Source organism: Saccopteryx leptura, chromosome 6, assembly GCF_036850995.1.
Source record: "Saccopteryx leptura isolate mSacLep1 chromosome 6, mSacLep1_pri_phased_curated, whole genome shotgun sequence".
Classification (NCBI taxonomy): Eukaryota; Metazoa; Chordata; class Mammalia; order Chiroptera; family Emballonuridae; genus Saccopteryx; species Saccopteryx leptura.
In genome coordinates this window covers 151,979,582-151,994,081 of record NC_089508.1, presented here as the reverse complement: position 1 = coordinate 151,994,081, position 14,500 = coordinate 151,979,582, and the positions used below count along the sequence as shown (strand labels likewise).

General features: G+C 44.4%; 1 protein-coding gene across 5 annotated transcripts in view; it reads right to left on the bottom strand.

The window, feature by feature from the left end:
• ZNF346 (zinc finger protein 346) overlaps positions 1-4,411 on the bottom strand; it is a 54,212-nt gene extending 49,801 nt beyond the window's left edge. For all 5 annotated transcript variants that reach the window (XM_066344727.1, XM_066344729.1, XM_066344728.1 and 2 more), the window contains exon 1: positions 4,206-4,411. In XM_066344727.1, the coding sequence (XP_066200824.1) occupies positions 4,206-4,380 (175 nt within the window). In that variant the 5' untranslated portion in view covers positions 4,381-4,411. The remainder of the gene's footprint in view (positions 1-4,205) is intronic.
• Positions 4,412-14,500: the final 10,089 nt, after the last annotated feature.

Here is a 14,500-nt window from a genome sequence, read left to right as displayed (position 1 = left end):
ACTTTCTACTCGTGTGGGACCAACACCTATCTGCGTCTCCATACTAATTAGACAAAAACCTGTACCCTAATCTATCTCACCCTAAATATCAACCTAATCCTACCCCATGAGCCTCTTCCAGTTCCTAATACACTATCCATCAATGTAAGGACCAAACAAGCTATACAGGTAATTTCTCTTCTTATTGCTTTAGAAATCTCTACAAAAGTTGATCTAGGGACAAGGGGACTAGCCACACTGCCCTGTCTTATTCCTATTTACTCTCTCTCTCTCTCTCTCTCTCTCTCTCTCTCTGAAGCCCAGCGAATTTGTAAACATGGAATCAGTGGTTTCACACAAACTGGGCGTCTTACTATTGCCTTTCATTAGTCCACTCACTCTCCTATTTACTTTTCTAACTTTTAAACCCTGCCTCTTACATTTGTTTACTAGTTTCTTACAGAACTGCATGCAGACCTTCGCCAATCAGACAACTGGAAAAATCTACCTAACCCTACACATCAACCCTGAAACCTGCCCTCATGAAACAGAAAAATCTGAAACCCTGTATTTGCAAACCTCCTAAATTCTATCTTTCAACCTCTACAGGTCCCCTAACCCTAAAGCTCTCCCATATTCCTGAAGAACTAGGAGAATAAATAGCAACACCTCTTAACGCTTCTCAGTCTTTTTCCCTTCACATAGTAAAAGGACAAGATCACTGGGTCTTCTTGGAGCCTACAAACGGACATGAAACATTTCTTTTAACTCAAGCTAACTGCTCTCTCCAGGTCTGCCAGGAAAAAATATCTCTAACTTTACCATGGAAGAACTTTCACACACACACCCCTATACAATCCTCCTTATCTCTGCATTGCTAATCTCCAAATACCTGCCTCTTTCTTTATTAAGTTCCTACAGGCCGGGATGAGAGAAATCTCTAGGATTACCTACAATCAAATGCTCCTACACTCCTATTCCCCAGTACCCCAAGGAGAACTTCACGAGGGAAATATCAAATAGGTAGGGATGACAGCAGGAAGAAGCCGCCCCTCAGCCCGAGAAGTTCCCTCCTGAATGTTCTCCAAACTCTCTTCCTCTTTACCACACATACTCAGTCCTTCTAAAAACTTACACCAACAAGTTTCCTTCTCTTAAAATCTCCACATGTCCTCTCATTTGAGAGGAACCAGACCAGCATGTCTCATGAGGCTCATCCAGGAGACTATGTATCACCATGTCATTCTGTTCACTTGGCACTTGCAGCAAGCAACTAACAATTATTACCTCGCAAAATTTTTTTACTTCCTCACTCAGGTTTTCAGAGACATCACCTGGTTCAGACCTTACAGCATGGAAATTGATGACCTCCTTAACTGGATGAGGGATTTGGCTTGACAAGATTCCCTTCTTGAGTTCTCTCCAGAAGAAGAAATAATTTCCCAATTTTTTCTCCTCTTTCTCCTCATCACCCCTCACCATATAATATAAAATTAATAACTGCCTTTCTTTTATATGTAACCACAGAGTTGAGAAATGATAGATATGTGAATTCCAAACTGCCCTCTTGCTGTTCCGCTTATCTGTCAGACCTCACCCTTACTGGACTATCCCCCTGAGACAAAGGAATTCCAAAAAGCTGACAACCCGCCCCAAGTAGGGGCTCCGGACATACCAGGACTTTTGATTCAACACTCACATGCGCAAAGCCCCCCAAGGAGGTGCATTCCGGACATACCAGGACTTTTGCCTCAGTATCCCCTCAGGCTCTCCCAAACACTATATAACTTGCCCCTAGTCTGTAACTGGTGCTCTTCTCCCCCAGGAGAAGTGCCCAGCAGGGTTTCTTTCTTCCTTTCAATAAAGCCTGTTACTCTGGTCTTTTGGACTCCCATGGATTCCAACAGCTTGGACCCAAGGTCGCTGGCTCGAGCAAAGGGTTACTTAGTCTGTTGAAGGCCCACGGTCAAGGCACATATGAGAAAGCAATCAATGAACAACTAACGTGTCACAACGAAAAATGATGATTGATGCTTCTCATCTCTCTTCATTCCTGTCTGTCTGTCCCTATCTATCCCTCTCTCTGTATCTCTAAAAAAAAAAAATCTCAGTATTAAAAAATAATAATAATTAATTAATTAAAAAAAAAAACCAAAAAACGGCTTTCGTGTCTGCTTCCTGGACCAGACTACAATCTCCTCCAGGGCAAGAACAGTATTTTCCTAATCTCTGATACCCAAACAGTCTTGGGAATAGAGCAGGCATCAGTGAATGTCTATTGAATTAATGAAAGAAAAATTCCGGAGGGAGAGGGGGAGGGCAACTTTGTACCAAACAAGTTTGAATGTATGAGGGACAGTGTGGGGTCCATAATAATTTAGGAATCAGAATAGACTAGTTTTTAAATTGGGGAAGTACATATTGTATATATTAGGGTATACAGGTCCATGTACCAGCCCAAACTGAAACATACAGTCCTTGAATGTGGTCAAAAATTCCATTTTGGCTCTGGCCAGTTGGCTCAGTGGTAGAGCGTCGGCCTGGCGTGCAGAAGTCCCGGGTTCGATTCCCGACCAGGGCACACAGGAGAAGCGCCCATCTGCTTCTCCACCCCTCCCCCTCTCCTTCCTCTCTGTCTCTCTCTTCCCCTCCTGCAGCCAAGGCTCCATTGGAGCAAGGATGGCCCGGGCGCTGGGCATGGCTCCTTGGCCTCTGCCCCAGGCGCTAGAGTGGCTCTGTCGCAACAGAGCGACGCCCTGGAGGGGCAGAGTGTCGCCCCTGGTGGGCATGCCGGGTGGATCCCTGTCGGGCGCATGCGGGAGTCTGTCTTTCTCTACCTGTTTCCAGCTTCAGAAAAATACAAAAAAAAAAAAAAAAAAATCCATTTTACCCCAGGGCTATCAGTTCAGAGGCAACATATAAAACTTTTCAAGATTAGTCTGCTCAGCAAGCAAACAAAACATTAGAGAAGAAGCCACTAGTTGTTCTACTTTTGGGTAGAGTTAAGCAGGTAGCTCTGCTAAGGACTGTGTGAAGGGGCTCACACAACCAGGCTAGACCAGCCCTTTCCATCTCCTCTCTCTTCATCTTACCTCTGCCAGGTCAAATGCAGAGCAAGCTAGGAAGCTTGTTTCTCAGGCTCCTGGCCTCCATCTCAGGAAGGGGTAGAAACCAGACAACTAAAAACAGGGGTAAGCTAGAGCTTTGTCCAATGGTGGGATTCAGCCGGTTCACACCAGTTCGGTGGAACTGATACCTAATATTTTGTTCAGTTTGGCAAACCGGTTGTTAAAATGGCACTTGTAATCAGGGTACTCTCTAAGGTGGGCGCCTGGGCAGCTGCCCAATGTGGAAATAACAAATTTACATTCCTTACTCTTTTTTAATGTTCATCTGTGCAACAGCATATTCTAAGCACCTGTAGTAATGTTCATTCTGTCCATAGGTGAAAATAATTGCAGGTGAGGGTGGCAATCAAGAAGCAATATGGAAATATCCTAAATAACAGTTCTATAGTTTTTTAAATCAGGTATTATTTAATATTTTTCATTAATATTTAAAACTCATAGCATAATCTAGTTTTGTGTACCTCTTTTATTGTTCTTATTTAAGTATTAAATGCATGAAATAATAAACTACTTTTCGGTGTATCTTTTTTTTTATACTTAAAACGGTTATTAGGGCAGAGAACGGGTTGCTAACTTACTTGAATCCCACCACTGGCTATGTCACCAAGGTCAAGAGGAACATGGGGGTAACAAGGCCTTCTAGAGCCCTTGGAAGGGTGGGGGCATGACAGAAGGGAGGCTAGACACTAGAGGTAGAAGAGCCCAGAGACAGGGACGCTAGAGAGTGAGGGAGAAAGGATGCAGGAGCTGAGTCTGACAGGGAAGGTTCTGTCTCCCAGAAGGGCGTGGATAGGGATTACAGTCCGCAGCTTGGGAAGGGCTGCGCTCTCGTGGTCACAGAAGCACATCGCCTGAGCATGAGGTAGCCCTGAGTCAACTGCACGCGTCCTCGCGTGTCCAACCCTCGGTTTTCAGGAGCCGCCGGCGCTGCACGAGTCCGGGAGTCCCCGGGTGCGTCACGCAAGGGGTCGGGGGGGGGGGTGACCGTAAGCCCGGGGGTTGGTCCGTGTTGTCGCCCTGCGCTTCTGCCACAGCTGGCAAAACCAATTGGGCGAGGAGCATCCTTCCTTTGAGAACCCTCCCCCTTCCCGGACTCACCTTCCTCCTTCCCCACTGGCTGGACCCCAGACACTGCTTCCCACAGGCGGCACTCCCTCTCGCGGTCGAAGCGCAGCCCGTCCGGTTCCCGGTCATCCTGCTCCTCCAAGCTGCTATATGGCCGGGCACCTCCACTGTCCTTGGCCTCCACGGTGCCCAACGCGAGATACTCCATCTTTCCCGCAATCCCAAGCCGGCCGATAGGCGTGCCTGAACTTTAGTCTCGCGAGATGTGGCTGGAAGGGTGACTTTGCCAGGCTAGCAAATCTCGCGATGTTGGCGTCGCAGACCGTGTTGCGGTACCCGCCGTGGTGGTCCTTTCGCGGTTGTAACTGCTTGTGATCTGGATTGTCTGTTGTATATTTGGAGGGGAAAGGAAGGGAAGGACACCCCTCCCTTCTGGACAGTCCTTGGTGCAGGGTTCTCACTTTGCACATGGTCAGCCTCAAATGGAATCTTTTCCTCAAATACTTCTCATTTTATTCTCGTGAAGGCCTTGTTATGTGGAAATATTTTCCCCATTTCACTGGTAGGGAGACTGAGGCCCAGAACCTAAAAGTGGTTTACTCGAGAGTTCACTACTAGTAAGTTAGTGGTAGAGTGGGACTCCATCACCATAATTAGATAACATTTGAGTTTCAAATGCAACCCCCCAGCCTAACCTCTTCTTAAACTCCTTTCCTATATAACTGTCAAACCCGTAATTCTATGGGAGCCATCACTTCTGGCCAAAGTTCTTGTTCTAGAGTTCATTGGTCCTGTACTTTCCCCTTCAGGTAGTCCCAGAAAAGCAGCCCCAGTGATCCTCTGACACCCTGGTGCTCAAATTCTCCACCACCTTTTCTTTCTCTTCAAAAAGCCAAAATCCTGCAGTGGATAGAGCTTCGGACTGGGATGCGGAGGACCCAGGTTAGAGACCTCAAGGTCGCCAGCTTGAGCCTAAGGTCACTGGCTTGAGCAAGGGGTTACTTGGTCTGCTGAAGGCCCACGGTCAGGGCACGTATCAGAAAGCAATCAATGAACAATTAATGTGTTGCAATGTGCAATGAAAAGCTAATGATTGGTTCTTCTCATCTCTCCGTCCCTGGCTATCCCTCTCTCTGACTGTCTCTGTCTCTGTAAAAAAAAAAAAAAAAAAAAAGCCAAAATCCGCCTGACCAGGCGGTGACGCAGTGGATAGAATGTCGGACTGGGATGCGGAGGATCCAGGTTGGAGACCCCGAGGTCGCCAGCTTGAATGCGGGCTCATCTGGTTTGAGCAAGGCTCACTAGCTAGGGCTCAAAATCGCTGGCTTGAGCAAGGGGTTACTCGGTCTGCTGAAGGCCCACAGTCAAGGCACATATGTGAAAGCAATCAATGAACAACTAAGGTGTTGCAACGAAAAACTGATGATTGATGCTTCTCATCTATCTCCGTTCCTGTCTGTCTGTCCCTATCTCTCTCTCTGTCTCTGGAAAAAAAAAAAAAAGCCAAAATCCTTAGTTTAGCCAACAGGACCGAACCACACTCTGACATCCCTTAACTTTTCTGGCCTTATCTACCATGAGTTCGTTGGCCTCCAACCCCCTACATTCTTGTCCCAGTTACCCTGGCCTCCTGAAATGCATTTCCACTGATGTCTTCATGGCTCAGTTCTCTTTCCTTCTTGGGTTAGTACATCTAAAGTTGTACCCCTCCACATAGACTTCATGTCTTTTCCTGTTTTATTTATTTTTCCTTCATTAACATTTATCATTATCAGGCATAGTTTAGGTCAGGGGTCCCCAAACTACGGCCCGCGGGCCACATGCGGCCCCCTGAGGCCATTTATCCGGCCCCCGCCGCACTTCCGGAAGGGGCACCTCTTTCATTGGTGGTCAGTGAGAGGAGCATAGTTCCCATTGAAATACTGGTCAGTTTGTTGATTTAAATTTACTTGTTCGTTATTTTAAATATTGTATTTGTTCCCGTTTTGTTTTTTTTACTTTAAAATAAGATCTGTGCAGTGTGCATAGGGATTTGTTCATAGTTTTTTTTATAGTCTGGCCCTCCAATGGTCTGAGGGACAGTGAACTGGCCCCCTGTGTAAAACGTTTGGGGACCCCTGGTTTAGGTTTTACTTTTTTTTTTTTTTTTTTTTTGTATTTTTCTGAAGCTGGAAATGGGGAGAGACAGACAGACTCCCGCATGCGCCCGACCGGGATCCACCCGGCACCCCCACCATGGGGCGATGCTCTGCCCACCAGGGGGTGATGCTCTGCCCCTCCGGGGCGTCGCTCTGTTGCTACCAGAGCCACTCTAGTGCCTGGGGCAGTGGCCAAGGAGCCATCCCCAGTGCCCGGGCCATCTTTGCTCCAATGGAGCCTCAACTGCGGGAGGGGAAGAGAGAGAAAGAGAGGAAGGAGGGGGAGGGGTGGAGAAGCAGATGGGTGCCTCTCCTGTGTGCCCTGGCCGGGAAATCTAACCTGGGACTTCTGCACGCCAGGCTGACGCTCTACCACTGAGCCAACCGGCCAGGGCCTATTGAAAGTTTTTTTACTCATAGTTCACAAGAGAGGGGGCACACCACACCATGGCAAGGCCAGATGGTGAAGTACCAGGGTTGGTCAGGAGGCAGGAGCAAGGGGAGAGCAAGGTCCAGAGCCTTTTTCTTTAAGGGGAGGGAGAGAGAGATAGAGAGAGAAAAGAAGGGAGGAACAGGAAGCATCAACTTGTAGTAGTTGCTTCTTGATGTGCCTTGACTGGGCAAGCTCTGGGTTTTGAACTGGCGACCTTAGCATTCCAGGTCGATGCTTTATCCACTGTGCCACCACAGGTAAGACAAGGTCGAAGCCTTTTTGTGGTTTCTACAGGTAGGAATGGGTGAGACAAGATAAACAGTTTAGGATTGGCTAGTTTGAATAATTTCAGCAGGCTCTGGCTTCTAGGAGTGGGTTCCTAGTTATCTAGTGTTGATTTACAATAGGGGGTATACTGGCTGGTGTGCGAGTTAGAGAAAGGAGGTGGTGGGAGTATGGGCTTTGGATTGGTTGGTTTGCATGTGAAAGGTGTGCTCAAAGACAAATTGTTTGCTATTTCTAGGAATTAGCTCACCCTGAAAGGGGCAGGTCAACCTCTGTCCACAAGGCCCCAAGATGTCAAAGTCTGGGCCCTGGCCTGTTGGCTCAGCGGTAGAGCGTCGGCCTGGCATGCGGGGGACCTGGGTTCGATTCCCGGCCAGGGCACATAGGAGAAGCGCCCATTTGCTTCTCCACCCCCCCTCCTTCCTCTCTGTCTCTCTCTTCCCCTCCCGCAGCCAAGGCTCCATTGGAGCAAGGATGGCCCGGGCGCTGGGGATGGCTCCTTGGCCTCTGCCCCAGGCGCTAGAGTGGTTCTGGTGGCGGCAGAGTGACGCCCCGGAGGGGCAGAGCATCGCCCCCTGGTGGGCAGAGCGTTGCCCCTGGTGGGTGTGCCGGGTGGATCCCGGTCAGGCGCATGCGGGAGTCTGTCTGACTGTCTCTCCCCGTTTCCAGCTTCAGAAAAATACAAAAAAAAAAAAGATATCAAAGTATCAAAATACGAAAAATAAAACATGATACAACAACCAAGGCTAGTATGGTTGGGGTGAAACAACAAAGCCCAGTTGGGATCATGGTAGTATCAGGGTTAACCCATGTGAGGCTTTCTACTTCTTAGCTCTGTAGACACATCTCTAGCTGTTAGAGGTGGCCACAGATTAGGTTTTACTAACAGGATTTGAACAAGTGTTGTTTGACACAAGAACTGAGGTTGATTCAAAACAGCAGGGGTGAACAAGTGTTGTTTGACACAAGAACTGAGGTTGATTCAAAACAGCAGGGGTGCTCCTGAGGAAAACTGTGGAAAAGCCATACTCTGGGAGACACATCTTTGCTACAATTCTTCCTGGGCTGGGTTATTTTAAACTGCTTTCAGGGCTGCAGGGAAGCAATGTCTTTAGGGGATGCCAGGTTTTAGTTTAGTGACTTTCTAAGGACTAATCACAGAATGAGATTTCCAGATGCTTTTGAGAGGAAGGGAAGGAGGAGTATTATACTGGATTCAGTTAGAGTCTTCCAAACTTTTTCCATATCACAGCTGAGCTAGAAAATAAGCATATCTGTATGGCAAATTAGAATTAACAGAAGGCTTCCTTCCTGCTTATCACCCAGTGGCCACCCAGTGGCAGTCCTGGGCCTATGATGAAGACCATATCATCATATTGATCAATGTCACCTCATTAAATTTCTTTCTTTTTCCTTTTTTACAGATTTTATTTATTGATTTTTAGAGAGAGAGAAGGAGGAAGGGAAATGAAAGAGAGAGTGAGAACCTTCAACTCATAGTTGCTTCACTTTAGTTGTTAATTAATTGTTTCTCGTATGTGCCTTGACCAACAAGCCCAGGGTTCCCAACTGGTGACCTCAGTGTTCCATCCAGGTCAATTCTCTATCCATTGCACCACCACAGGTTAGGCAAATTTAATTTCTTAAAAAAAAAAAGACTGTATTACCTAAATCCTACTTTTCTCCATAATTTCTAGAATCAGTTTCAATTAATTGTGCATTTGATTACACTGGGGAACAACATTTTTGTTGCATCCACAAAAACACTTGTTCTTACCTAATTTGAGTGTGCTGATCTCAAATCTGACATTAGTTTTTCTCTGTAAGCTACAGGTTTTTTTGCAATTTAAGATTTTAGGTTTTCATCTTATTATAAAATTTTCAACATTTAGTTTAACATAATGAAGTAGAATGTCTTCTTGGGCATCATCTTTGTGAAAATATAATAATTTATATAATGCAGTAAATACACTAAAAGATATGATTGAATCAGAATTTGTCTATAATTTCAAAATAGAACATATTAAAACACTTATTTTAATCATAAAATTTGTGCAAAACTTATTTAAATTGTATTCAGAAAAAAAAACTGCATTTGTAGCTCTTGCATTTGTGTACTTTTTGAGGACAATCTCATTTGATGCTCCAGCAGTAGTCTGTTCATCACTAACAGCTCCAAGATTTTCAGGAAACTTATCAAGGTGACTGTTCAGGAAGTGAATCTTAACGCTCATGTTACATCCAATGTCACGGAAAGCTAACAGCATCCTTTGAACTAGAAATTCATAGTTTTCTGCTCCTTTGTAGCCAAGGAAGTTCTTTGTAACTTCCATAAAAGACTGCCATGCTGCTTTCTCCTCCTTATTCATCTTCCTGGCAAATTCTTTGTCACATATGAGGGTTCAAATTTGAGGTCCATCGAATACACCTGCTTTTATCTTCTCGAAAGACAAGTCAGTAAAAGCAGAAATAATATGTTGAAAGCATTCACTTTCTCCATTCAAAGCCTGAACAAACTGCTTCATTAAGCCAAATTTGATGTGAAATGGGGGAAAAATGATCCTGTCTCAATATAGGTTCATTTACAATAGTTTGCATCCTTACTTCCAGAGCTTCATGTTTTGGCCACTCCTTCTGTGTCCAGTGTTTCTCCTGAGCTTGGCTTTCCCACGAACACAGAAAGCAAGGATACTTCGTGAAACCTCCCTGTTGTCCTAGTAGGAAATTTACCATTTTAAGATCCACACAAATGATCCAGCAATGCTCCTCATACTTTAGAAAGTCGGGGACAATTTTTATGTCATTCTTACTAAGTCATTCAATTCGGGTTCGATAAACTGCTGAGGGGTTAATGACTGCTTGGCATCAGAAGAAGACCCTTCAGATTCTACAACTATTTCCTCATGCATCTTATCAAAATACACTTGATCACCATGTTCACTTTCTTCGTCCTTAGAAAAAATAAAACCATTGAAAACTGGAACCAGGAGTGTCTCAGAGTGTGGGATAGGTCGTATTGCTGAAGGAATATTAGGATATGCGATTATATGCCATTTTTTCTTGCCAATGCCCTTTGTATGGATCAGACAGAAATAACAGTCACTGCTGTGGTCCTTAGGTTCATGCCAAACCATAGGAATACCAAGAGGCATTCCTTTGCGTTTTCCTTTTGTCCAGTAATGAAGCATTTCCTCACAATTATGACACACAGTATGAGAAGCCCAATTCTTGTCTTGATTGCCAAGGGGAACTTGAAAATAGGCAATATATGCATGTGTCTCAAATGATGAAATATTGTGCCTTTGACGTTGAAGTGTGTAATAGCCACATATATAACAGAAGGTGTCAGGACTATTCTTACATTTACACCCACTCCAAGAAGACATGATTCAATCTTAAAGCAAAATAAGAGGGTGTTTTTTCAGATAATAATTTTTTACATTTAAAAACAACTACAGGCCTGATCTGTGGTGGCGCAGTGGATAAAGTGTCAACCTGGAAACGCTGAGGTTGCCGGTTCAAAACCCTGGGCTTGCCTGGTCAAGGCACATATGGGAGTTGATGCTTCCTGCTCCTCCCCCCTTCTCTCTCTCTCTCTCTCTCTCTCTCTCTCTCTCTCTCCCCTCTCTATAATGAATAAATAAAATCTTAAAAAAAAAACACAACTACAATTATGTAAAAGTGATGTTTGTAAAACATTAATTGCCTTGTGGTTATGTTCAGTCCAAGAGTCATTGCCCTTTAACTCCAATTTAAAAACCAGTGCATGCCATAACTGTAACAAAAAGAAATTAAAATTGCATAAAAACTAGAGCATGCACCAAAAAATGGATTTCAGCTTTAGAATCAGCGATGCAGAAATACATAGAAACAGTTCTAAAACCTCATGCAACAGAAAATGAAAAAAAAAATTGTTCCCCAGTGTTATGGATCAGAGTGATTTAGTGTAGTTTTTGTTTTTAGGTGAGAAGAGGGGAGATAGGGAGACAGACTCCCGCATGCACCCTGACTGGGATTCACGTGGCAACCCCATCTGTGGCCAATGCTAGAGTACTGAGCTATTTTTAGTACCTGAGGCTGATGTGGACCAACCAAGCTATCCTCAGTGCCTGGAGCCATGCTTGAAGCAATCGAGCCACTGGTTGCGGGAGGGGAAGAGGGAGAGAAGAGAGAGAAGGAGAGAAGCAGATGATTGCTTCTCTTATGTGCCCTGACTAGGAACCAAACCCAGGATGTCCATATGCCAGGCCAATGCTCTATCTACTGAGCCACAGGCCAGGGCCTGATTTAGTGTAGTTAATGTACTCAAGGAAATCTAGAATGGCCTAAGATGATTCAATGAAGTTCTATCATCTCTATTGAAGGATTCTCAGGAAATTGGTAGAGCTCTTAAACTGGCATAGAAGTTTGAGACACATCTAATCAATACATTTTATTTTGGGTCTACTATATTATGTATCAGTGTCTTAGTTCATTCAGGATGCTATAACAAAATACTACAGACTAAGTGGCTTAAACAACACACATTTATTTCTTACAGTTCTGCAGGCTGAGAAATCCAAGATCAAGTTGCTGGCAGATTGGATGTCTGGTGAAAACCTTTTTCCTGGTTCACTGATGGCTTTTTCTCCCTTTGTCCTCACATGATAGAAGATGTTGAGGGAGCTTCTAGGGTCTCTTTTGTAAGGGCACTAATCCCATTAATGAGGGCACAACCCTTATCACCTAATTACCTCCCAAAGACCCCACCTACTAATACCATCACATTGGAGATTAGGATTTCAACATACAAATTCAGGGAGATCATAAATATTCAGTCTATTGCAACTAGGTACTGTAATATACACCCTAACCTACAACACTTCAGTGGCTCCTCATTACTTTTAGGGCAAAGTTAAAATGTCCTATTGTGATATAAAAAGCCCTTTATAGTTACTCCTTCCCTCTTTACTTCTGATACTCTTCCAAGCATCTGTGCTCCAGACATACTGAATGAACTTGAGCACTGTGGTTTGTTCCTTGATGGAAAATCCTTTCACACCTCTTTGCCTTTGCACATGTGGTTCTACTGCCTTTAATGCCCTTCTACCATCTTGTCTTTTCCATTTGATGTACTTCTTTAAGTTTCACCCCAAGTTTCAGACACAGTACTATCTACTATCCAGAAAAGAATAACATACCAGGCATGAGACTGTTATCTTTTTTTTCTTCTTTTTCCAAGTGAGAGGAGAGTAAATAGACAAACTCCCACATGCACCCCCACCAGGATCCACCCAGCAACCCTTGTTGGGTGCTGATACTCTGCCCATCTGGGGCTGTGTTTGCATTGAGCTATATTTAGTGCCCGAGGCGGAGGCTCCATGGAACCATCCACAGCGCCTGGGGTCGATGCACTGGAACCAATGGAGCCATGGCTGAGACTGCAATCTTTTGAAAGGCCTGTTACCAAGGTTGGCTTTTAGCTAGCATCTGGGAATGTGGATTTTCAGAGGGTTCCTGAATTCCCTAACATATAAGAGTGGCTCACTGGGCCAAGAAGTTTGTGCAAACAATATGTTAAATACCCGTTTTCCTTCCGGGAGTCTGAAATGTTGGTACATGGTAGGCAGAGTGTCTACATGACTGCCCCTGATACATACCCTGGATGCTAGAACCAGGCAAGCTTTCCTATCAGATAACACTTATAAGTGTTGTCATAATTCTATGCTGGAGAAATTAAGTGTCCTGTGTGACTCCTCTAGGATTCTTGAAAGCCTGTGACATTTTTTTCCTATGGCCTTTGGCCCAATGTGCCCTTTTCCTTTGATGATTTTGCTTTGTATCCTTTAGCTATCATGTATCATAGCCATGAATGCAACTATATGCTTAGTCCTGCAAGTCCTAGTAAGTAAATGGAACTTGGGAACCCCTGACACACCTTATTTAGATAAAATTCTCCTTACTTCTACTTTTTTTTCCTTACATGGGGAAATGTGGTACACTTGCCTGACCAGTGGTGGTGCAATGGATAGTGTCAACCTGGGATGCTGAAGTTCCTGGTTCAAAACCCCGAAGTTGCCAACTTGAACGTGTGGTGATTAGATTAAAGCCCACAGTTGCTGGCTTGAGCAAGGGGTTACTCAGTCTGCTGTAGCCCCCCGGTCAAGGCATATATGAGAAGCAATCATCGAACAACTAAAGTGAAGCACCTACGAGTCAATGCTTCTCATCTCTCTCTCTCTCCACTTCCTGTCTTGGTCTTTCTCTCTCAAAAAAAATTATATATACTTAAATAACATTGTTTAATTTTGTTTGCATTTGAGCTTCATGAACATGACATCATACTGTTTGTATTTTTTTCTGTGACTTCCTTTTTCCCTCAACATTAAGTTTCTAGCCTGATCGGGCGGTGGCACAGTGGATAGAGTGTCAGAATGGGATGCTGAGTCACCCAGCCACTGAGTCACCCAGCCACAGCCTGCTATTAACATTCTTACATTTATCTCTTGGTGCACTTGGGCAAAAGTTTCTCTAGAGTATGCACCTAGAAATTGAATTGCCAGCTGGTAGGGTATGTGAATGTTATACTTTACAAGCTAATGCCAAATAGTTTTCCAAAGTAATTGATTATGTCACTTTATATTCTTATCAGCAAAGTATAAAGTTCCCACTGATTTTCATTCTCTCCAGCAGTTGGTACTGTCAGACTTCTTTATTATTTTGCCAACTTAGTGGGTGTAAATGGTATCAGATAGCCTGACCAGGCGGTGGCACAGAGGATAGAGCGTCGGACTGGAATATGGAGGACCCAGGTTCGAGAGTCCGAGGTCGCCAGCTTGAGCGTGGGCTCATCTGGTTTGAGCAAAGCTCACCAGCTTGGACCCAAGGTCTCTGGCTTGAGCAAGGGGTTACTCGGTCTGCTGAAGGCCCACGGTCAAGGCACATATGAGAAAGCAATCAATGAACATCTAAGGTTTCACAACAAAAAACTGATGATTGATGCTTTTCATCTTTCTCCGTTCCTGTCTGTCTGTCCCTATCTATCCCTCTCCCTGACTCTCTCTGTCTCTGTAAAAAAAAAAAAAAAAAAAAAAAGGTATCAGATATATGTTAGGTCTCTTCACCTCGTCCTGTATCTCTCTCTTTTTTAAATTTACAAACACTTATTAAGCACTTTCCATGAACTAGATATATTGTTAGGTACTAGGAAATGTAATGTCTTCCTTTTTCTCTAATTTACTTCTTTTTAATTGAGGTATAAAGTATACCAATACAAATCTTGAATGAATTTTATATATAAATACACCTGTATATCCACCACTAATATTAAGATATAGAACATGTCTGCCTGACCAGGAAGTGGCGCAGTGGATAGAGTGTCGGACTGGGATGTGGAGGACCCAGGTTCAAGACCCCAAGGTTGCCAACTTGAGCACGGGCTCATCTGGTTTGAGCAAAGCTCACCAGCTTGGACCCAAAGTCGCTGGCATGAG